This window comes from Centropristis striata, chromosome 16 (assembly GCF_030273125.1).
Source record: "Centropristis striata isolate RG_2023a ecotype Rhode Island chromosome 16, C.striata_1.0, whole genome shotgun sequence".
Taxonomy (NCBI): Eukaryota; Metazoa; Chordata; class Actinopteri; order Perciformes; family Serranidae; genus Centropristis; species Centropristis striata.
The window spans coordinates 18,879,144-18,896,800 of record NC_081532.1 but is presented as its reverse complement, the minus strand read 5'-3'; the positions used below and the strand labels follow the sequence as shown (position 1 = coordinate 18,896,800).

At 38.1% G+C, this 17,657-nt stretch overlaps 1 protein-coding gene across 3 annotated transcripts in view; it reads right to left on the bottom strand.

The window, feature by feature from the left end:
- Positions 1-2,867: 2,867 nt before the first annotated feature.
- Positions 2,868-17,657, bottom strand: part of LOC131988207 (CAP-Gly domain-containing linker protein 4-like) — a 39,449-nt gene continuing 24,659 nt past the window's right edge. The window contains exons 10-15 of one of the 3 annotated variants that reach the window (XM_059353280.1): positions 13,786-13,965; positions 12,569-12,703; positions 10,388-10,511; positions 4,035-4,099; positions 3,814-3,892; positions 2,868-3,482 (exon numbers count right to left, since the gene is read on the bottom strand). In XM_059353280.1, the coding sequence (XP_059209263.1) occupies positions 3,125-3,482; positions 3,814-3,892; positions 4,035-4,099; positions 10,388-10,511; positions 12,569-12,703; positions 13,786-13,965 (941 nt within the window). In that variant the 3' untranslated portion in view covers positions 2,868-3,124. Of the gene's footprint in view, positions 3,483-3,813; positions 3,893-4,034; positions 4,100-10,387; positions 10,512-12,568; positions 12,704-13,785; positions 13,966-15,207; positions 15,249-17,657 lie in introns of those variants that run through there. The other 2 variants (XM_059353281.1, XR_009395864.1) reach the window with 2 other exon arrangements.

Genomic DNA, 17,657 nt, shown 5'->3' with positions numbered 1-17,657 from the left:
GCTCCAACTTTTACTTATTTTAACATTGACTGTATGTTTCATTTCATTCTTATCTTTAAATCAATCTGTTGGTCAGAAGTTTGAACAAATATTGCCTCCCTGGACGTTTTCTCCTGTTTGGACTACAAAAATAAGTAACAATAAGCATAAAAACTATTTAAAGCAACTATACAAATATGTATTTATTCCACAATTAAGGCATAAAAGAGTGTGTCACCCACATTTAGACTTGATTTTGTGTACCCATGCTGGCGGTAACAAACAATGCCACTCCAGCAGCAGGCTTTTTCAGCTTTGGCTCAGACGAGCCCCAGTGGAATCAGATGGTAAGCGAACAGACGTGTAACCATTTCAAAGTGCTTGTGCGATTTCATTTTAATTCCCTGAAGGCAACACTCCTCTGCACTTTATGAACAGTCCAGGGTAGTCAAGCAAACCTCTTTTTCATTAGATAAGGCAGTGAGCCAAAGAAGATATACAGTCGCAGAGATAAGAGGTCAAATTAGAATAGAATCTTTTATTTTCATTTTTACAAATAGTGTTATTTTCCACAACATGTAAATGCATCAGACCAAATCCCTTTCTCACACACTCACACCTCAAATATACATATCAGGAAGTTTATGAAAAACAATCGGTTACCTACAAGAACACAGAGCCAAAACACTTTCATACCCATCAGTGGAATTAGAAATCACTCATGCTGTAATACAATTGGGACTGCAGATACACCAAAATATGAGTTAATCTAAGATGAGGTTTGAAATGTGGAACACTAATAAATGTGACAGAAGTTATCACAGAGATGACCTTGATGAAAATGAAAAGCTATTTTTGAAGCGTTGACTCTAATGTTTTAATAGCAAGCCGGAAAGACTTTGCTTTAAAGACGCACACTCATTTCATCTGTTAGATCCGAGGCTGATATTTCAGACAACCTTGAGCTCTGACCACCGCTGCTTTTCAATCACAGGGGGCCTGACCAGACAGATCAATGAGGGAAGGCCATTGGAGATTCTACGGCTCTTGTTGTGGCCTACACACCTTAATTGGATGGTACATGAGTGTTTTGCTGAATATTGGGTCTGTTTTTCCACATGCACAAATCGATGACTTCTTCTCTGCTGAGCTGACCGAACGGCTCTAATCAAATAGCAGACCCTATCCTTGAAACTTCTGGGTGATTGCATGTTTCCTGTGTCAAGTTGCTTTAATTAAGTGTCAAATGCAATCATAAAACATCCACTGCTCTGAAGTGTGGTCTTACCATACTGTAATGATACACACATTCAGGTATTTGGTTGTAAATCAAAAAGTTTGAATCCTCAAACCCAACACAAGTCAGTTTTATAATCAGGCTTTCAACCGTCAAATATTTTTCTAGCTCAGTGTTTCCTCTATAATTGTACGGGCATGGTGGCCTGCAGGGCCAACAACAACAGAAAAAGTTACAGAGAGATTGACAGCCAAGGGGCAACCTGGAAATTAAATCTGAAGCAAATACGATAGTGTTTTAAACCTGCATTCTTTCTAATGGCCAGCAGGGAGCGACTCCACTGGTTGCAAAAAGAAGTCCATTGGTGTGCAAGTCAATACACAGCAATTAGTAAACATTTTCATAATGAGTTTATGGTTTCCACTGTTTAAGTCTTTAATCCAGCATGATGTTCATTTTGTAAATTATAAACTCATTTAGAGTAAAATAGACGATAAAGCAGGTTTCTTTTTAGAACGTGGTAATCTTATGACTGACAGGTCGCTACCACACTGCACTGTGTGTTTTCCTCTTAGAACTTTGACCCTTTCATAGTGTTTTTGCTTTAAAGTTAACCAACATTTTGGGGATTAAAAATGTCTTATTCAGTCTACAGTCAGACTAAAAGACACTAAGGAGTTGGCTGTTCAATCTGAATAGCTATTGTCCCTTGCTAACCGAATTAGCTCGCTAGTGTTTGAGTGAGCTGATGATGTAGCATCATTCCCAGTCACTTTTTAATACAGTCTATGTTCGCACCACACTCTCCCAAGCTGACAGGGATTCTGCAATGGGCTCTAGCCTTTTAAATGCTACTGTACATTGCTTGTCAACTATCAGTAATCAACTATCTTTCTAAATAAGTGCTGTGCGGTTGATCGAGGCCAGAGCCGTCAACCTAGGGGAAACACTGCAGCTAAAATAAGTTTATCAAGGAAACCTTCAATGTGTTATTTAATTGCCTGTGTATCCAAATGACATCACTGCTGCCGTTAGTGTATTAGTGTGCTGCTAACCACAACAGAATCACAGCAGATAGATGGGAGTTGCTGCCCATAGCCCCATCATCTATCTTTGTAAGGTTAATGGACAGAGAGTGATGTACGTAGGAGGGAACTACTTGGGTTGATGCAGTTGGATTCTGATGAGGTTGATAGAGGTCTCGACTTAATTAAATCCTGTTTAATTCACATTGACTCAAAGTGAAAACCCAGTTTTGCCTCAACTTCCATCAATTATCTGTGCGCCATATGATGACCCTGGAAAAATCAATCCATCTCTCTTGTTTCAAAGTGCTCTTAATTAACACACACATGCACACGCAGACGCGCACCTCATCACAAACACATGCACACTTTTGGTTAGAGAGTAGGCTACATTACCACCTAAATTATCTGATAAAAATCTCTACTTGATGTGATCAAAATTAGCTTTTGGTATTATAAATAGATTTTCACATGGGCACATCCATACCCGCCAGTATATCTTATTCTGATCTATCATTGATTGATATAGTTTTTCAGTGCAATCAGATTAAAAGTAGTGCAGTGTTTTTATGTCTTAAGACTTTTTTCCCCTGTATCCTGCCGAGACAAATTCTAATAAGAATTCATTGTTCATATTTATAAAGTGCCTTCTTTGCATCCAATATTTTTCCAAAACCTAAATCTAGTAGTTTAAATTTGAACTATTATTAAGTGGTTTTACTACTGTAACTTACCACAACTCTAGACGAGTTCAGAGGACTACCTACATGAATGAAAAATAAAAAGCTATGCAAAAAAAAACCCCAAGAAGTTTAAACTTAAAACTTTTGCCTTAACTAGATCATAAACAAAGTAAAAACATCAGCACTCTGGTTCGCAGTCCTTAGCTGCTTTCATTCACCAAGCGTGAGCCATTGATGCCCCGGTAGGTGACGCGGCTGGGGCGGACCAGCACGCCGTAGCCGGGTCGACAGGTGAAGTAACGGCGTCCGCCCACGGAGCCGTCGTTCTTGCCCTTCGGGCTTCGGAGCTCCAGACCCAGCCAGAGGCCGGGGGCAAAGTCCGCTGTGCCCAGGTAACGGATGAATGCCATCTCGTTGGCACTGCTGAGCAGCACCTGCATGCCCACGTGGAGGCAGACCTGTCCGTCGGAGCTGGGCGAGGGGCTGGTCGCTGCTCTGCTCCCGGGAACCCCCCCGCTGAGGGTGCTCCAGCGCCGACGGTGAGGGTTGGAGCGACTTCTTTTTATTTTTTTAAAAGATGATTTGTGGCAGCACAGGGGAAAAATACAGCAAGAAAGATTTATGAGAAAAGATACGCAGTGTGAGAGGATATCTCAAAAGTAAGTGGGAGATTGATGGCAGCTTGATGTTTGAGTGATTGATCTTCAATTCCATGCTCTCTCTCATTCTAACCACAATCATACTCTAGCCATTTAAAAAGGAAACTTTGCTGACTAATACCACTGCTTCTTATCCGTATTGATTCTGCCACTGCTGAGGATGAAGTTAAAAAGCTCAGGGAGGGTGAAGTGTGAGAGCTGTGTGGAAAAGAGAGAAAACAGAGGCACACCTGGTAACAGGACTTCTCCTGCTCATCTCCTTCGGGGGGGCGATGGCCGATGATGTGCTGAAACTGCGACGGATTGTCCCTGCACGGCAATCACAGGAGTCAAGTACTCCCACACTGATTCTTGCATAGAAATTACTTCACAAGCTCTCACAGCATAATAACTTCAATGGCACATTTCAAATAAATCGGGAGTCAAAGCTTGCAATGAAAGCAGAACTCACCACTCAGAGGATGACTGAGGCGTGAGGAGGAGAGCTCTGAAAGGCAATCAACAGATCCGTGGATCCTGGGAGTACAAAGGAAGAAACAAACATATGCGTGACACAAGTGACATTTTTTACTTTTAAGATATAATTAGTACCAATAAGGCGTCTACACTGTGCAGAACCTACACTGACACAGACTATTTTTTTTTTAAAAAGGGCACCTTTTTTGCTTTTTCTTCTGTCATATGTAATGCTGGGTGTTCATATTAAATGCGGCGAAAAAAGAAAAAAAATGCTGTAAATGTACAACTCTGATTCCAAAAAAGTTGGGATGCTTTTAAACAAAATTAGAATGCAGTTTTTCAGTTTGAACATTTAATATATTGTTTTTGTGTTTTTTAATTAAATATGTCCTTTCTGGAATCAGGTTGTATGTAAAAGTACAATCATGAGCAAAAACAAAACAGTCTTAATATGGTGATCTGATCCAGGCACACTACTGCACATACTGCTACATGTAGCTTCATGCTAACATCAGTGAAACCTGTAATCTTGCTTGACGAGACCATTTCAGGCAGAGGGTGAATAAAGATGCAACAGCCATGGACAGTATGAGAAAAATAGTTTTTATAAATATTAAAGCATGTAAACCACCTGAAAATGAGCTTAACAGGTCACTTTGAAATTAGGCCTGTCAAAGTTAACACAAATTAGTTTTGATGCCGCTAATTGTTTAGACACATTAACAAAGGTTGTATTATAATAAGCCTTTGCCCGAAGTCACATGTCACTAGCAAGCAATGGATAAAGTAAAATCTATTTTAAATGGCAAGTTAAGCTGCAAAGCCCTGCAGAAGATATTTGGAGTTACAGTCAAAGTTACCAACAGAGTAAATCATAATAAGTCATAATAAGCACACATCTAACAGTGCAGACAGTCCTGTTAGCCCCGAGACATCCAGTTTGCTGCAGGTGAATTAACATTGCAAAGGAAGAGGGTCTATGTGAAATCACCACCACCACATCGAAGATAAATTTCCAGGAGACTCTCAAGAAGCCTATGATTTACGACAGACTATGACTGTTGCACTCACTAGGGACTAGTGGACTTCATTCAGTAATCTAAGGGAACCAGACCAGCAGCTGGAAATGGTATTCACTGGACACAAGTCCAGTTCTATGAATATGTGCGCAGCCCACTAACTACTGTTTTGTTAATTGATTTCCAGTAATGAATCTACATACATTTGCATAAATAAAGAATATTCATCCATCCTGTATTGAATGCTTGAAAAATCTTTCTGTAAAAAGGTCAATTTTGAACAAATTAAATAAATAAATAATTTGGAGCTAACTTTGGGCATTCAAGCAATTACATGCGATTAAATATTTAAATTGATCGAGAGCCCTTCTTTAAATACTGCATTTCATACAATCGACTAAGAATTAATGTGGACCAAAATAAATTGGAATGTCCATTTTGGAAACTCATTAAATACTACCACATTCCTGTACATGCATTTTTAAGTAAAAAAAACGAATGAGTTTACTGGGCCTGCATCTGATGTCGGCCCCCTCTCTGACAAACAGGATAAAAAATACCATTTATTCCATTTGCAGGAGTGTGCCTGTCCTGCTCACTGATGTTTTCTTAAACCACTATGTGACCATAACAATGTTAGAGTTCTGAAAGCCATTAAGAGGGAGACTGCCGTGTCGAGGAATGAGCAAAAAAGGAAAAATGTGTTTCCTTGTTTTCTAAGGGATGTGCGTGGAAGGATATAGAAACAAAAAGTATGTGGGGTGCATAAGAAAGGCTGTTTGTTTCCCTAATGGGTTGTGATAGCTGCTGACAGGAGAAGAAAAGAAGAGGAGAAATAAGGTCCTGGATGGAGATAATGTGAGATTCTCCATTAGACAGAAGGAAACCATGTACTTACTTGAGCACACTATACGGCCATAAGTTAAGTAGAAAAAAAGAGAAAGGAAAAGGACTAGTATATAGGATGGCAACAAAACTCAGGTGCTGACTTTCTAAAAGCAGCTTTTATCTCATGGAAGATGTAAACAGTGGGTAAAAAAGCCCAGTGAGAGTGATGAACAGACAGAAAGAAAAAAGAAGAAAGGTGGATCTGCACGGAGATGATGCACAAGCACCAAAGGAAAGGTGAAGAGACTAATTACCTCGAGGTTTAAAGGTGGAGTGTGTTAATTTAGCCAACAATCCCTCAAACCTAAAGGACCAACCTCTCCTTTAAAATAAACACAATGTGGATTTTAGATATCAAGTGCTTTTGAAACTGTAATGGCTTCCATTCAGTTATGACACACAGAATGCACTTGAGGCGTTGTGCTGTTAATGTGCCAGCCACTAAAAAGGTCAACAGTTTTTATCAACTTGCAGAAAATGTGAAGCAAAATCAAAACGCTGTCTGGCAATGAATACCTTATTGGTTTGTGAATATGTATGCGAGACAATGCTTTCCATATCCCCAGGATTAAATGATCTCAATAAAAAGCCACTTGATACATATGTAGAGTCAACACTTTGTCCGTGTAGTGATCTGATGTACAGAAACATTAAGGCCTCGAGTGGAATTCGCCTTTGTTCATTTGTGTGTGTGTGTGTGTGTGTGTGTGTGTGTGTGTGTGTGTGTCTAGGGCATATCTCGCTATTCAGACTGACCTAAGATTTCGTATGTAGCTTGAGCATGGCATGAAGGTGTGCATCCTCGATTTTGAAGATTTTTTAATTCATTTTTCAATTTATCATTATTTACGTAGGACGTGTTGCGGCATGTGTTTCCACTTGTTTCTGATCGGACGTCTTTTAGGGGAGCTCCGCCCCATTGTGTGTGTAGCCTACCTATCTTTCAGAGTTTTAAAGTGCGCTACAAGGTTCGATTTGGCCATAATTGAAAAATCTACTTAATCTCCTACTATATGAATACATACTTTCCACGGGCACTGCATTTGTAGATGTAAAACTGAGAAGTGGAAAAAAAGGTCTTAGCAGTTGAAACTTCCAAACTCCACGGTCCAAATTTAAGTTATGTTAAGTACATAATTTGGCAAACGATGAAAAATCTTTCCATCTGAATCTTGAATGAAAGATTCAATGCATATTTGGCACCAAAGAAATAACTCATGATTAACATGCAAGGCTAAAAGACAGCCCCATGTTGGTGACCTACTAACTCTGGAAGTTTTAGTTCAGGGCACTGTTTTTGTTGTAACACAGTACACAAAGTTAGACATTGGTGTTGCCAAAGTTGCCTTTTGTTTTTCTAATGCATTATTATGCTGGATGCAGGAATGTCACAAGATTGATCCCCCCCAGAACTTCCAAAAACAACAAGTAGAAGATAAAAAAAAAGCTTTCTGAGAGTTATCAAAAAATAGTTGTGTGAAAGTGCTGTGTGTTTGAGGTAGCTTGTCAGGGATTAACAATAAATTTGCAAAAACCAGTGTACGAACATTTCATTAGTTTAATTTGAGACAATATGGCTTTTGCAATGGCAAAACACTAAAGGCCAACATAATGTAACCAGAGCTAGTAGACTACCATCCTGTCTCCTGTCTGCTTCATCAAAATTTAACGTTAACATTTTAAATAATATTTGCAGACTAGTGGCCTTGTCACCATGCACTCGGAGTTCAACCTTTATATTTTTATTTGTAAATATGAATGAATGAATGCTTTATTTCGGTTACAAAAAACAACAACAACAAAAATCAAAAACAAAACAAAGACAAAATAAAATCATGTTTTTTACAAAAGAATCCATCAGACAGCACAAATATCTTAATTTACTTAAGATTGGCATTTGTATTCATATTGTTTTAAATCTAGTGTAGCATGCTTTTTACTTTTTACCTGTATTTGTTTACAGAAGTACTTCTTTTTCTATTCTTATACAGTAGCAACTGCAACAAAAAGCAATTTCCCCCGGGATAAATAAAGTATTTCTGATTCTGAACTTCTATTCAAAGTTCAGCAGCACAGACTGCTTTTGCACTGTCGAAGTACACAGGATTTCTTGTTTTGTTTTTGTACAGGTTATTGAATTGGTAAAGTCACGTAATTTCACTGGTAATATATTTTTCAAATGTATAGTATTTTTCTAATATCCAGGTATTGTATGTACTGGCAAAACACAGATTGGAAAACAACAGGTAGCAAGTGTGTGTATAAAAGGCAACTTAATTCACATCCAGTTCATGAAAGGTTTTGCCATTAGTGCTGAATTGTTTAACACTATGAAGGAAGTTTTGATCTGTTTTAACCAGAAGCTCAACCTGATCTTCCTAATAAAATATGTGCAGACGAGTGACTAATGACGAGTCATGATGTCATTCACAGTCCTGCCACGTAACAATTTGTGAGACTGGGAGTCACTTCTGTGGGAAATGCAAGCAAAACAGCGACTAATATGCTAAATCAAACACTTTCTTGGATGTAAAAAAATTAACAAACTTTTCAGGTTGAAATGATAATGTTTCAACAGTAAATGTCTTCATAAGTATTTTCAGATTTCTCTGAAACATTACACATTTGTAAAGAATCAAGTCATGCCTTTTAATATTATTATTATTATTATTATTATTACAGGACTGTGATGAAAAAAAAACATACCCAAGTGAAATGTGTATGGAATAAGTTTACTCTAATTATATGTTTAGCCAAGAAATACTAGCTTGGAATATATGACTGGGGCAGATTGCACACATCAGAAAGCCTTAAAAAAAAGAGTTTGATTAGACACCTCAAGAGACGAGTGGATTTCAGCTGAGAGCATCTTTTCAGTGGGGCTCCCACCAGTCTAAAATGGACTGGTCTCTACTTTATGTCTCCAACAGATGTTGCAGGCACAGAACACTGATTCAGTAACACTTCCTCACAGAGAAGGTTGTTTATCAGAATTTCAGAGACTTGGCTTGAATTTAAATTGCACCGAAAATACTCAGTGGCACCATTTAGCCCAACTCAAGCTCCATGCAGGTAAAACAACTTGAAAATGTATTTATTAAAAATTATACATTATCACTAAAGTTACAAACATTCCTACAAATTGACCATCTATTGATCTAGATCTACCTAGATCAATAGGCCTAGATTTATAGATGAATAGATCAATAAATCACACATAAACCACTTCTTTACAGTAAGCACAACACAACCATACATTTCACCTAAATATTGCCTCATATAGTGACAATTATTAAGACCTTTTTTATCACAACCTAATATGGCAACTAAACTTGTGATCTGTGCTTTATACAGTCTAATATTCTACAGTTCTACAATATCCTTTAGCAGATGCTTTTATCCGTTAGGACATAAGTTCTATCAGGTAGTGCATAAGGACAGTGTAGATTATGTGTGAAGGTGTTCAGTAAAGAGCGGGGTCTTAAACATTAAGAGGGACTCAGCAGATCAGATGAAATTAACTTCATGTATCCACCTTGTTCTCGGAGACACTACTGCACAAATTATTAAGGGTGTAACTTTGGTGAGTGGAAGTAGCAGTAAACTAGTAAAGCAAACTAGCAAATACTGCTTTGTTTTTAACAGATATTTAAATGGAATGTTTGGATTTTTAAAGTAATGTTGTATAAAAACCTCATCCACAGTCAGTGTAAAACCTACCGGAGAGGAAGAAAAACTAAGCACGAAAACTCAGCAATGGACAGCTAAATGTATTTCAGCGATACGAAAAATCAGTATCGGTTTAAGTTTAAGCTGTATTTATAATATTATTATGAGTAGTATTATATCCTTACTAGCCCTTTCTGATGGGGAACTGAAGCTGTTAAATCCATCTATGCTCTATTCAAATTAACAACATTATTTTGCCATTTTAAAAAGGTATCCTCTAACATATTCCATAACCTGTTAAAATATAACCTCTCTACATCTCTAACCTCAATAAAAGATGTACACATATTCATTATTCAGAATGCATGTTTAAAGGCGGGCATGGTGGCGTCTGGCTCAGACTGAGGTGCCACATTAAACTGAGGAGTCACGCCAGCCGGGCGAGGGCCCCAGGCTTCACATTTGACAACTCACACTCCCTTTAATCACAAGTACAGAGGAAACTGTTTGCCACACAGAGGGTAAAATCAAATATGTCAACACTCACACAAATGACGCTGTCAAAGGAGCTCATTAGTGTCATCACGTGTATTGATGAGGGCGATGAAACACAACCTCAGGGTTTTCAGGGGAATGTTGTCAAATTGCTCAAATATCTGCTCTGAACTGACAAATCTGTTTTTGTTACTGTGAGTGACCACTGGCAAAACCCAAAGGGACCCACGAGTCATTAGTGCGAATATAAGCTAGTCTTAAGGGCCGCACTCACCTTTGAACACGAGACGGAGGAGCAAAGACACCATGTTTTGGTGGGCAGCTGAAGTACCTCACTCCTCCCACTGATCCGTCATTCTTACCACTTGGTTTGTCCAGCTCAATGCCCAGCCACAGCCCTGCATGGACAGAGAGACAGGCAGACCAGCAATCACACAAACTGTCAAGGGACCACTGACGGATAAGGAGAGATCAACCTTAAAAAAAGATTAAAGTCATGAGTAAAAAAAGTAGTCTTCAGGTTTTGTAACTGTAAAAATGTTAACATTAGCAAGACAATCATGTCTGCTGGATAGACTGATAAAACTAAGAAAGAAGACAAACTGTTAAAGAAAGAAGTCAATTTTCTGTGAAGTTTTCAGCAAGATGAGCTGCTTTCGGTATAAAGACGCACTCCTCAATGCACCGAGGATGAGATAACAGAGCATTGCTAGCACTGATTTAAGAGAATCAAAGGAAACTTAAGACTGAAATCCCCTCAAACATGATCCTCAGTGGTGTGAGATACGTTAGTACTTATTCATACATGGATGACGCCTGGGCAGAACTACTGCTGAAATGTTAATGAGTCCTGTGAGCTGTTTTCTGTCTGGGTTTCAATGGCTTTTGCACTTGAGCAGCTCTCTCATATCTTTTTTTTTTCAAGTATCTTCTGTTCAACTAAAGGTTTGCTCCTGCAATGACTTGCGACTGAGCTTGCAGCGCAGTTTGTGCATGTTGTAAAAGGTTAATAAGCTTAATAAAACCTGTGTATATATTTCTCCACATACAACTAATTTTAAAGCAATGCTTTAAATAAATATGCAAACTATTCTGACATTTGCTGCTACAAAGAGGACAAAATAGAGATTGCATATTGTACTGGAAATAGAGATTGAACTTTACTTTTCTTGCTGTATCAACTAAAGCTGCAACACATAATTATTTTGATTCTATAAAATATCAGAAAATAGTACAAAAATATCCATCCCAAAGATTTTCAGTCTAATATGATATAAAACAATGAAAGCAGAACATTTCATGCTGAACACTACATTTCCTGCAAACTTTGCATGAAAAAAGTTGTTGCCAAATAGTTGCCGATTATTTTTTCGGATGCAGCTCGAGTATCAACCTGAGGCAAGCAAGGCAAGTTCTACATTTAGAGACAAAACTGCCAATCCCTGATCCTGATCATTACTTCATTCATGTAATTTATTTGGATAAAACATATACAACATTTGTGAAATTGATTTGATTTGTCTGTCTTTTATAGGTGTTTCAGATCATAATTGTGGCCTTTGTTACGTCTCTGGAGAAGCCTGACTGTCGGATTCTTGAATGATATAAAAAGAAAATACCTTGTGTATTTTTAACCCTATAATGGCAGTATGGTTAGCTAAGCTATGCAGTCACCATGATTTACATGTATTTGCTCAAAAACTACAAGATCATCAGTTTACTGCCCAGTGTAAAATTTGAGGATACATTTCGGGAAACATTCAAGGAAACCGCAGTAACTCTAATTCTTTTTGTCAGTTCTGAAAACAGGAAGGCTAGCCATGATTTATTAAAAGCAATACATATTTTAGAAAGACCTTGAAGGCTTTTCCAAAACTTTTTGTGCCATATAGCTAACACTGATAAGGCATAACATATTCCACAGTACAGTTCTGTCCCCTTGGTCTTATTAAACCCTAACATTAAACACACATACTGTATGCTAAGAAGAGGTTGAATTAATAATATAATCAACTGTAAAACCTTTCAGTGGGCACTCAATGGCATCAATATCAATACCTATTAATTGTAAAATAAGGATTGAATCTGTTAAAATGTTCGGTGACGCTGCCCATGAAGCAATGAGACACTGATTTTTATTTATCGTTGATTATTGTCGGAGATTCCTTGTAAATTAAACTCAAGAGAGCATTTCAACATGCATGAGCATCATTCACATTTCGAATCATACAAATATCCATAATTTACGATTCACATAAACTGATGTTTTGTTTTGTTTCAGAAATTAGGTTCAATAACATGTTTGTCCTAATGATGATGTGATTTTAAGTGTCATCCAGATTACACAGATTAAAAGCAACACTGCAAGGCATCAGTGGATTAATTGTGAAACATCAAAGTATACATTTTCAACTGTCAAGTCTTTGTGGGGAGAATAAATATTTGAACAACTGACCTGGAGCAAAGCTGGTCTTTCCACAGAACTGGACTACACCAGTTCTCTGGCCTACCACCAGCACCCTCTCCCCCAGGCGCACCTCAGGGCCCCCACACACAGAGCTGCTGGCTGAGGGGGTTCGGCTTCGAAGACCTTGGAGAGATGAACAAAAAGTGTTTCTCCCTGTAATAATTACGGCCCTCAATTTGATTCAATTGCATCTGTTAAGTTCTGATAAAATCCTGCAATAAAAGGGATCCTGATTAAAGCTGGTGTCATAGGAGCCAGACAGATATTTTGACTGATATTATTGACCGATATTGGCCTATCGATATCAATGAATATACAGGTGCATCTCAATACATTAGAATATCATGGAAAAGTAAATTTCCAGTAGTTCAAGTCAAATAGCCCCAACCAGGTATTGAGTGCATATAGATGGACATACTTTTCAGAGGCCAATATTTCCATATTAAACATACTTTTTAAAATTTGTATTTTATAATATTAAAAACTTTTTGAGACACTGAATGTAAGGTCTTTATTAAATGCAAGCCATAATCATTATAATTAGAAGAAATTAGATAAATTAAGACATGAAAGGTTTCATTCTGTCTGTAATGGATCTATATAATGTGTTATTTTCACTTTTTTTTAAATTGAATTACTGACATAAATAAACTTTTCTATAATATTCTAATTTACTGAGATGCACATGTATGATGTCTGATATATGCCGTTATGAAAACGCAATGCAGAAAATGTTGCTTGGCATGATTTAGAAATGGTGTTAGCCATTCATTGTTTTAGTCTTTTTTATTACATAGTCAGCAATTGACAAACTGGCAATCCACATAAAAGAGTTCTATTTTCATTCCAGCTCACATAGCTTACTACATCAGCCACCATATACGTTATCAATTAATTTCCCTCTCTAAAATCAGTATTGGTCTAAAATATCCCATTTTCATCAGGCTGTAGTGTCAACACAATAGTACATCAGTTATACAACCCTGATTCCAAAAAAGTTGTGACAATGTATAAAATGTAAATAAAACAGAGGGTAATCATTTTTTACATATATTCAATTGCAAACTGTACAAAGAAAACATTTAATGCTCGGACTTTTAGATTGTTTTGTAAATATACACTTATACCGAATTTGATGCCTGCAACAACTTACAAAAAAGTTGTGTCACATGACCTTTGGAACTGGGAGTTGTGATAATACAGACCTGTAGTAGTAAGTGCAGCGGTGTCGGGAGAAGAGCGGAGGGCCGGGGAGGATGTGGTCCTCTGCTCCCTTCGCTGCCTGGCAGGAAGCCGTTGCCTTGGCAATGGACGAGGTCGGGTACCTGGCCCGTGCCGAGAGTCCAGTGAAGAGGATGAGGAGGAGAGAGAGCGGGAGAGAACACCTGTGGTGAAAATGACACAGGAGGAGGAAAAAGTGAGAAGAGTCACAGGTGACGGCTTATATAAAGAAAGAAATCTACATCGTGAGTGAAATAGAACACAAGGTCCAAAGTTAATGAATACAACGCTTTCTGAGAAGCAAATTACACAGAACGAATCATTCAAAAAAAGGTGCATAAACTGTTGCATCTAGTGAGACATTAGTTGTTAATGTTATTCATTCGGTTTTCAAAAGATCACACAACACAAACTGTGTGCCTCCCTACTTAATACTGAACCCACCATCCATCCATTCAGGCTTATTTCAAGGAATTTTGCAGTTCCATTGAAGTAATGAGTCACAGCCCATTATTCATTTTTCCATTTTGTTCTTCTGAATGTGACAGTGCCTACAGCTCTCAGATCCAGACAATTACCGCTGTGCTTTTTTTCAGAAATCCAAACAGCTATGTCACATGATTCTGTGGCAGCACAAATCAAGTGAGCTCAATCTCTTACAGTTATCGAGGCCCAATTATGGGCCAACATGCTCATCGCCTTCTGAACTTGGGGGCGATGAGATGGAGGAGCGGGTCGTCCAATTTCACTCTTAAGAAGCCATTTGGACGCAGGACCTCATTAAGCTTTTAACTTTCACAGACCTTCACAGGCCATAGGTTCATTAAGTGCCCAACTCGTAGAGGCTAATTGATTAAATCTGTGCCAAAGTGCTTTAAGACAAACGCAAGACTCAGCTACAAACAAATTGGAACCCAGACAGTGATGGGCAGAGAACTTCTCAACCTTTGCCAAAAGTTGTGTTCAGTAGTAAGCCTTAGCTAATGGGCCCCCAAGAGTGGGAGGCAGTACACAGAAATAACAGCTGAAACTGCTGATTCTGTCGTTTCTCCTGAGTTAATCAATCCCTCATTTCCTTAATTGATCACTGGACTTGTGATCATTATGCATGAAACCAAAACCACATAACTGAGAGCATAGTGCATTTACAGGTAGGAAACGTAGCACTAATGAGACTACACAGTAGTTTAAGGATCATAAAATACAGTACTTGTGTTTTAAAAGCATTCATGTTATTGTTGAAGATCACTCAGATGGATTACGATGTTGGATTCAAGCATTAAGGTGCACTGATTATCAGAGACAGGTGATGATTAAGACTGTGTGGGACTGTGATTTAGAGCATTTCCACAGTTCTAACTAAGGATGCACAATATAGATTTTCTGGCAACCAAATAGTGATTTACCTGCTTCCCATGGTCAAAACCATTAGACAGTAAATGCACACCTGAGGACAAGGAAGGCTAAGATTTAGTTGGTAAAGATGGATGATTAAATATTCCATAACTCTGACCTAACCAAATCAAACTGTTGTTATTAACACAATAATAACAAACAAAAGTTCTAAGAAGGGGTGTCAGGGGTTCTCCAAATCCACGATTCTCCACAATTTGCTTTAAAAAAAAAAAATTTGTCGGCCACTGTCGACTATTGAGTCTTCTTGATTCATACAGATCATTCGATTCATGACCTGACAGTTGTTATTCACATTTTCTATTTCTTTAAAAAAAGAAAAAAAAGGCTACATGGTATCAAGTGTGATGTACTACATTTTGCCAATCTATGACTTGAAAGCTCATTTTATATGGTTTTTCGACGTAGAATAAAAATCATGAAACCCTAATTCTGGCTCTTCAATCATTATTTAACCTTTTCAAGTACAGTACATAAAACATACTCAAATACCTGTGTATTGGTGGATCGCAAACCAACTTTAAAAGGTGCATACCACAACGAAAGGAATTTGGCGTCACATTATTTGGTTATCGGCTATAGTTTCATTATCAGAGTTAGATATAATAATATACATGATTCCCCATTATCAGCCAGTTATCTGTAGACCCGATATGTATCGTGCATCCCTAGTTTAGCCCAAATAGAGATTATACTAAATACTGCAAACTCACTTCCACATTGTTCTCTGATGCACAGTGCATTAAAGCCCACTCAGCTGTACCTGCAGTACCTGTCTTTGTATCTGAGGCGTCTCCCTCTGTGCCCTTGTTGGGACCAGGTGGACTTTTATTATCAAGAGGTTTTTTGACAGATGGAGGTAAACCTTTCCACCCACACAGACAGACAAGAGAGACACAGTGACTACTTTTCAAAACAGAGAAGAATATTCACCCTAGTAAGGCAAGTATGACAACTTATATTTATATTATTTTGTTGGAATTAGCTGAACCTTATACATGTGTCACTCAATTCAACAGAAACTATAGAAAATTAATATGATGCAATGGTTTGCATTTAAATATATGTGTAGGAGGGAAGTTTATAAAATGTATCAAGTTGGTAGAAATAAATAGAATTTATAAAAATAGAATTTGCAAAGGAGGAAACTAAAAAGACACAGTGAAGCTCTCCATAAGTGGCTGAGTTAAAGGCAGAGACAAAAAAAGCTACACCGAAAAGATAAAACACAGGAGCAGGAGAGTGAGGAAATGCAAATAAAGGACAGCATGACATTGTCGAGTAGCGATGAAACAAGAATTACTGACACAATAAAAACACTTAAATATGCTGAGACAAGCAGTTACACCCACACAAAGGCCCAGATGACAGTTAATACAAAAGAACAAAAAAAAAAAAAACCTCAAAAGGAATTTTGGTACAAACTCAAGGAGCATACATTGAGAAATAACATTTCTTTCAAAAGTAGACATAATTATATTCTTTAACTAGTTTAGTGCCCCAAAACCTTACAACAACTTCAAGCTTTTTATATTGTTCGTTTAACTGAATTAAATCTACCATTAAACTGACAAAAGCCTTTTAGACTCCGTTCCATAACCGGCTGTAAAATTAACATCCATGTATCTAAACAGATTTAGGGAAAAATAATCACCTCTAATGAGGATTTAATTTATACCTAAATCTCACATTACTCTAAACTCATTAACATGTCACCCAAGTTGAAACTTTATATTGCGCTTTAAAAGCTTTTGGAAAAATCTCAAACCAGCCTGGTATTTATTGATTGCCATTTCAGTTCACATTTCGGAGAGCTGGGAAACGTTCCCCTCAGAGGCGGAGTTGTGCCTTTCCTTTGAACTCCAAAGACTACATTTCAACTCAGAATACCAAACATTTCTTGTCACTTGACCTTTAGCTTGCAGGGACCTCCTGGCTCTATCTATCCCTTCCACATACTGACATTCCCTTCAAGTGACAGACTGCAGCACATACTGAGGCTTTATGAATCAAGCAGTGGTGCTTTGTGAACGCTGTCTATGTTCCCACCGCCCTTTGAGGCCTGAGCTGCAGTTGACACGCTTTAATAGGGGCCAGTCTGGCATTCTGCTGTGTTGGTCTCTGCTGGTTAGCCAGACGAGACAGTCCCACAATGACCATCCAATCCATAGATGTACACAGCAAGCTGTCTGCACTGCAGCCAAAGGGATGCTTTAAACACCGGTGACTCTAAAGGCCCTGAAAAGTGTTTGGCCATGAATTTGTCTGGTTCCTAGGTTGTATGGAGGTGAAGACACGCCCTCACATGCATTGCATGCCACACATACACTCACATATACCTTGTGATGAATGGCTGCCAGGTTATTCAGCCCGTCTATGCTCCAGTTAATAAACTCTGCTTAATTGGACTATCAATCACAGAATTCCATAGGCCACTGTGGAT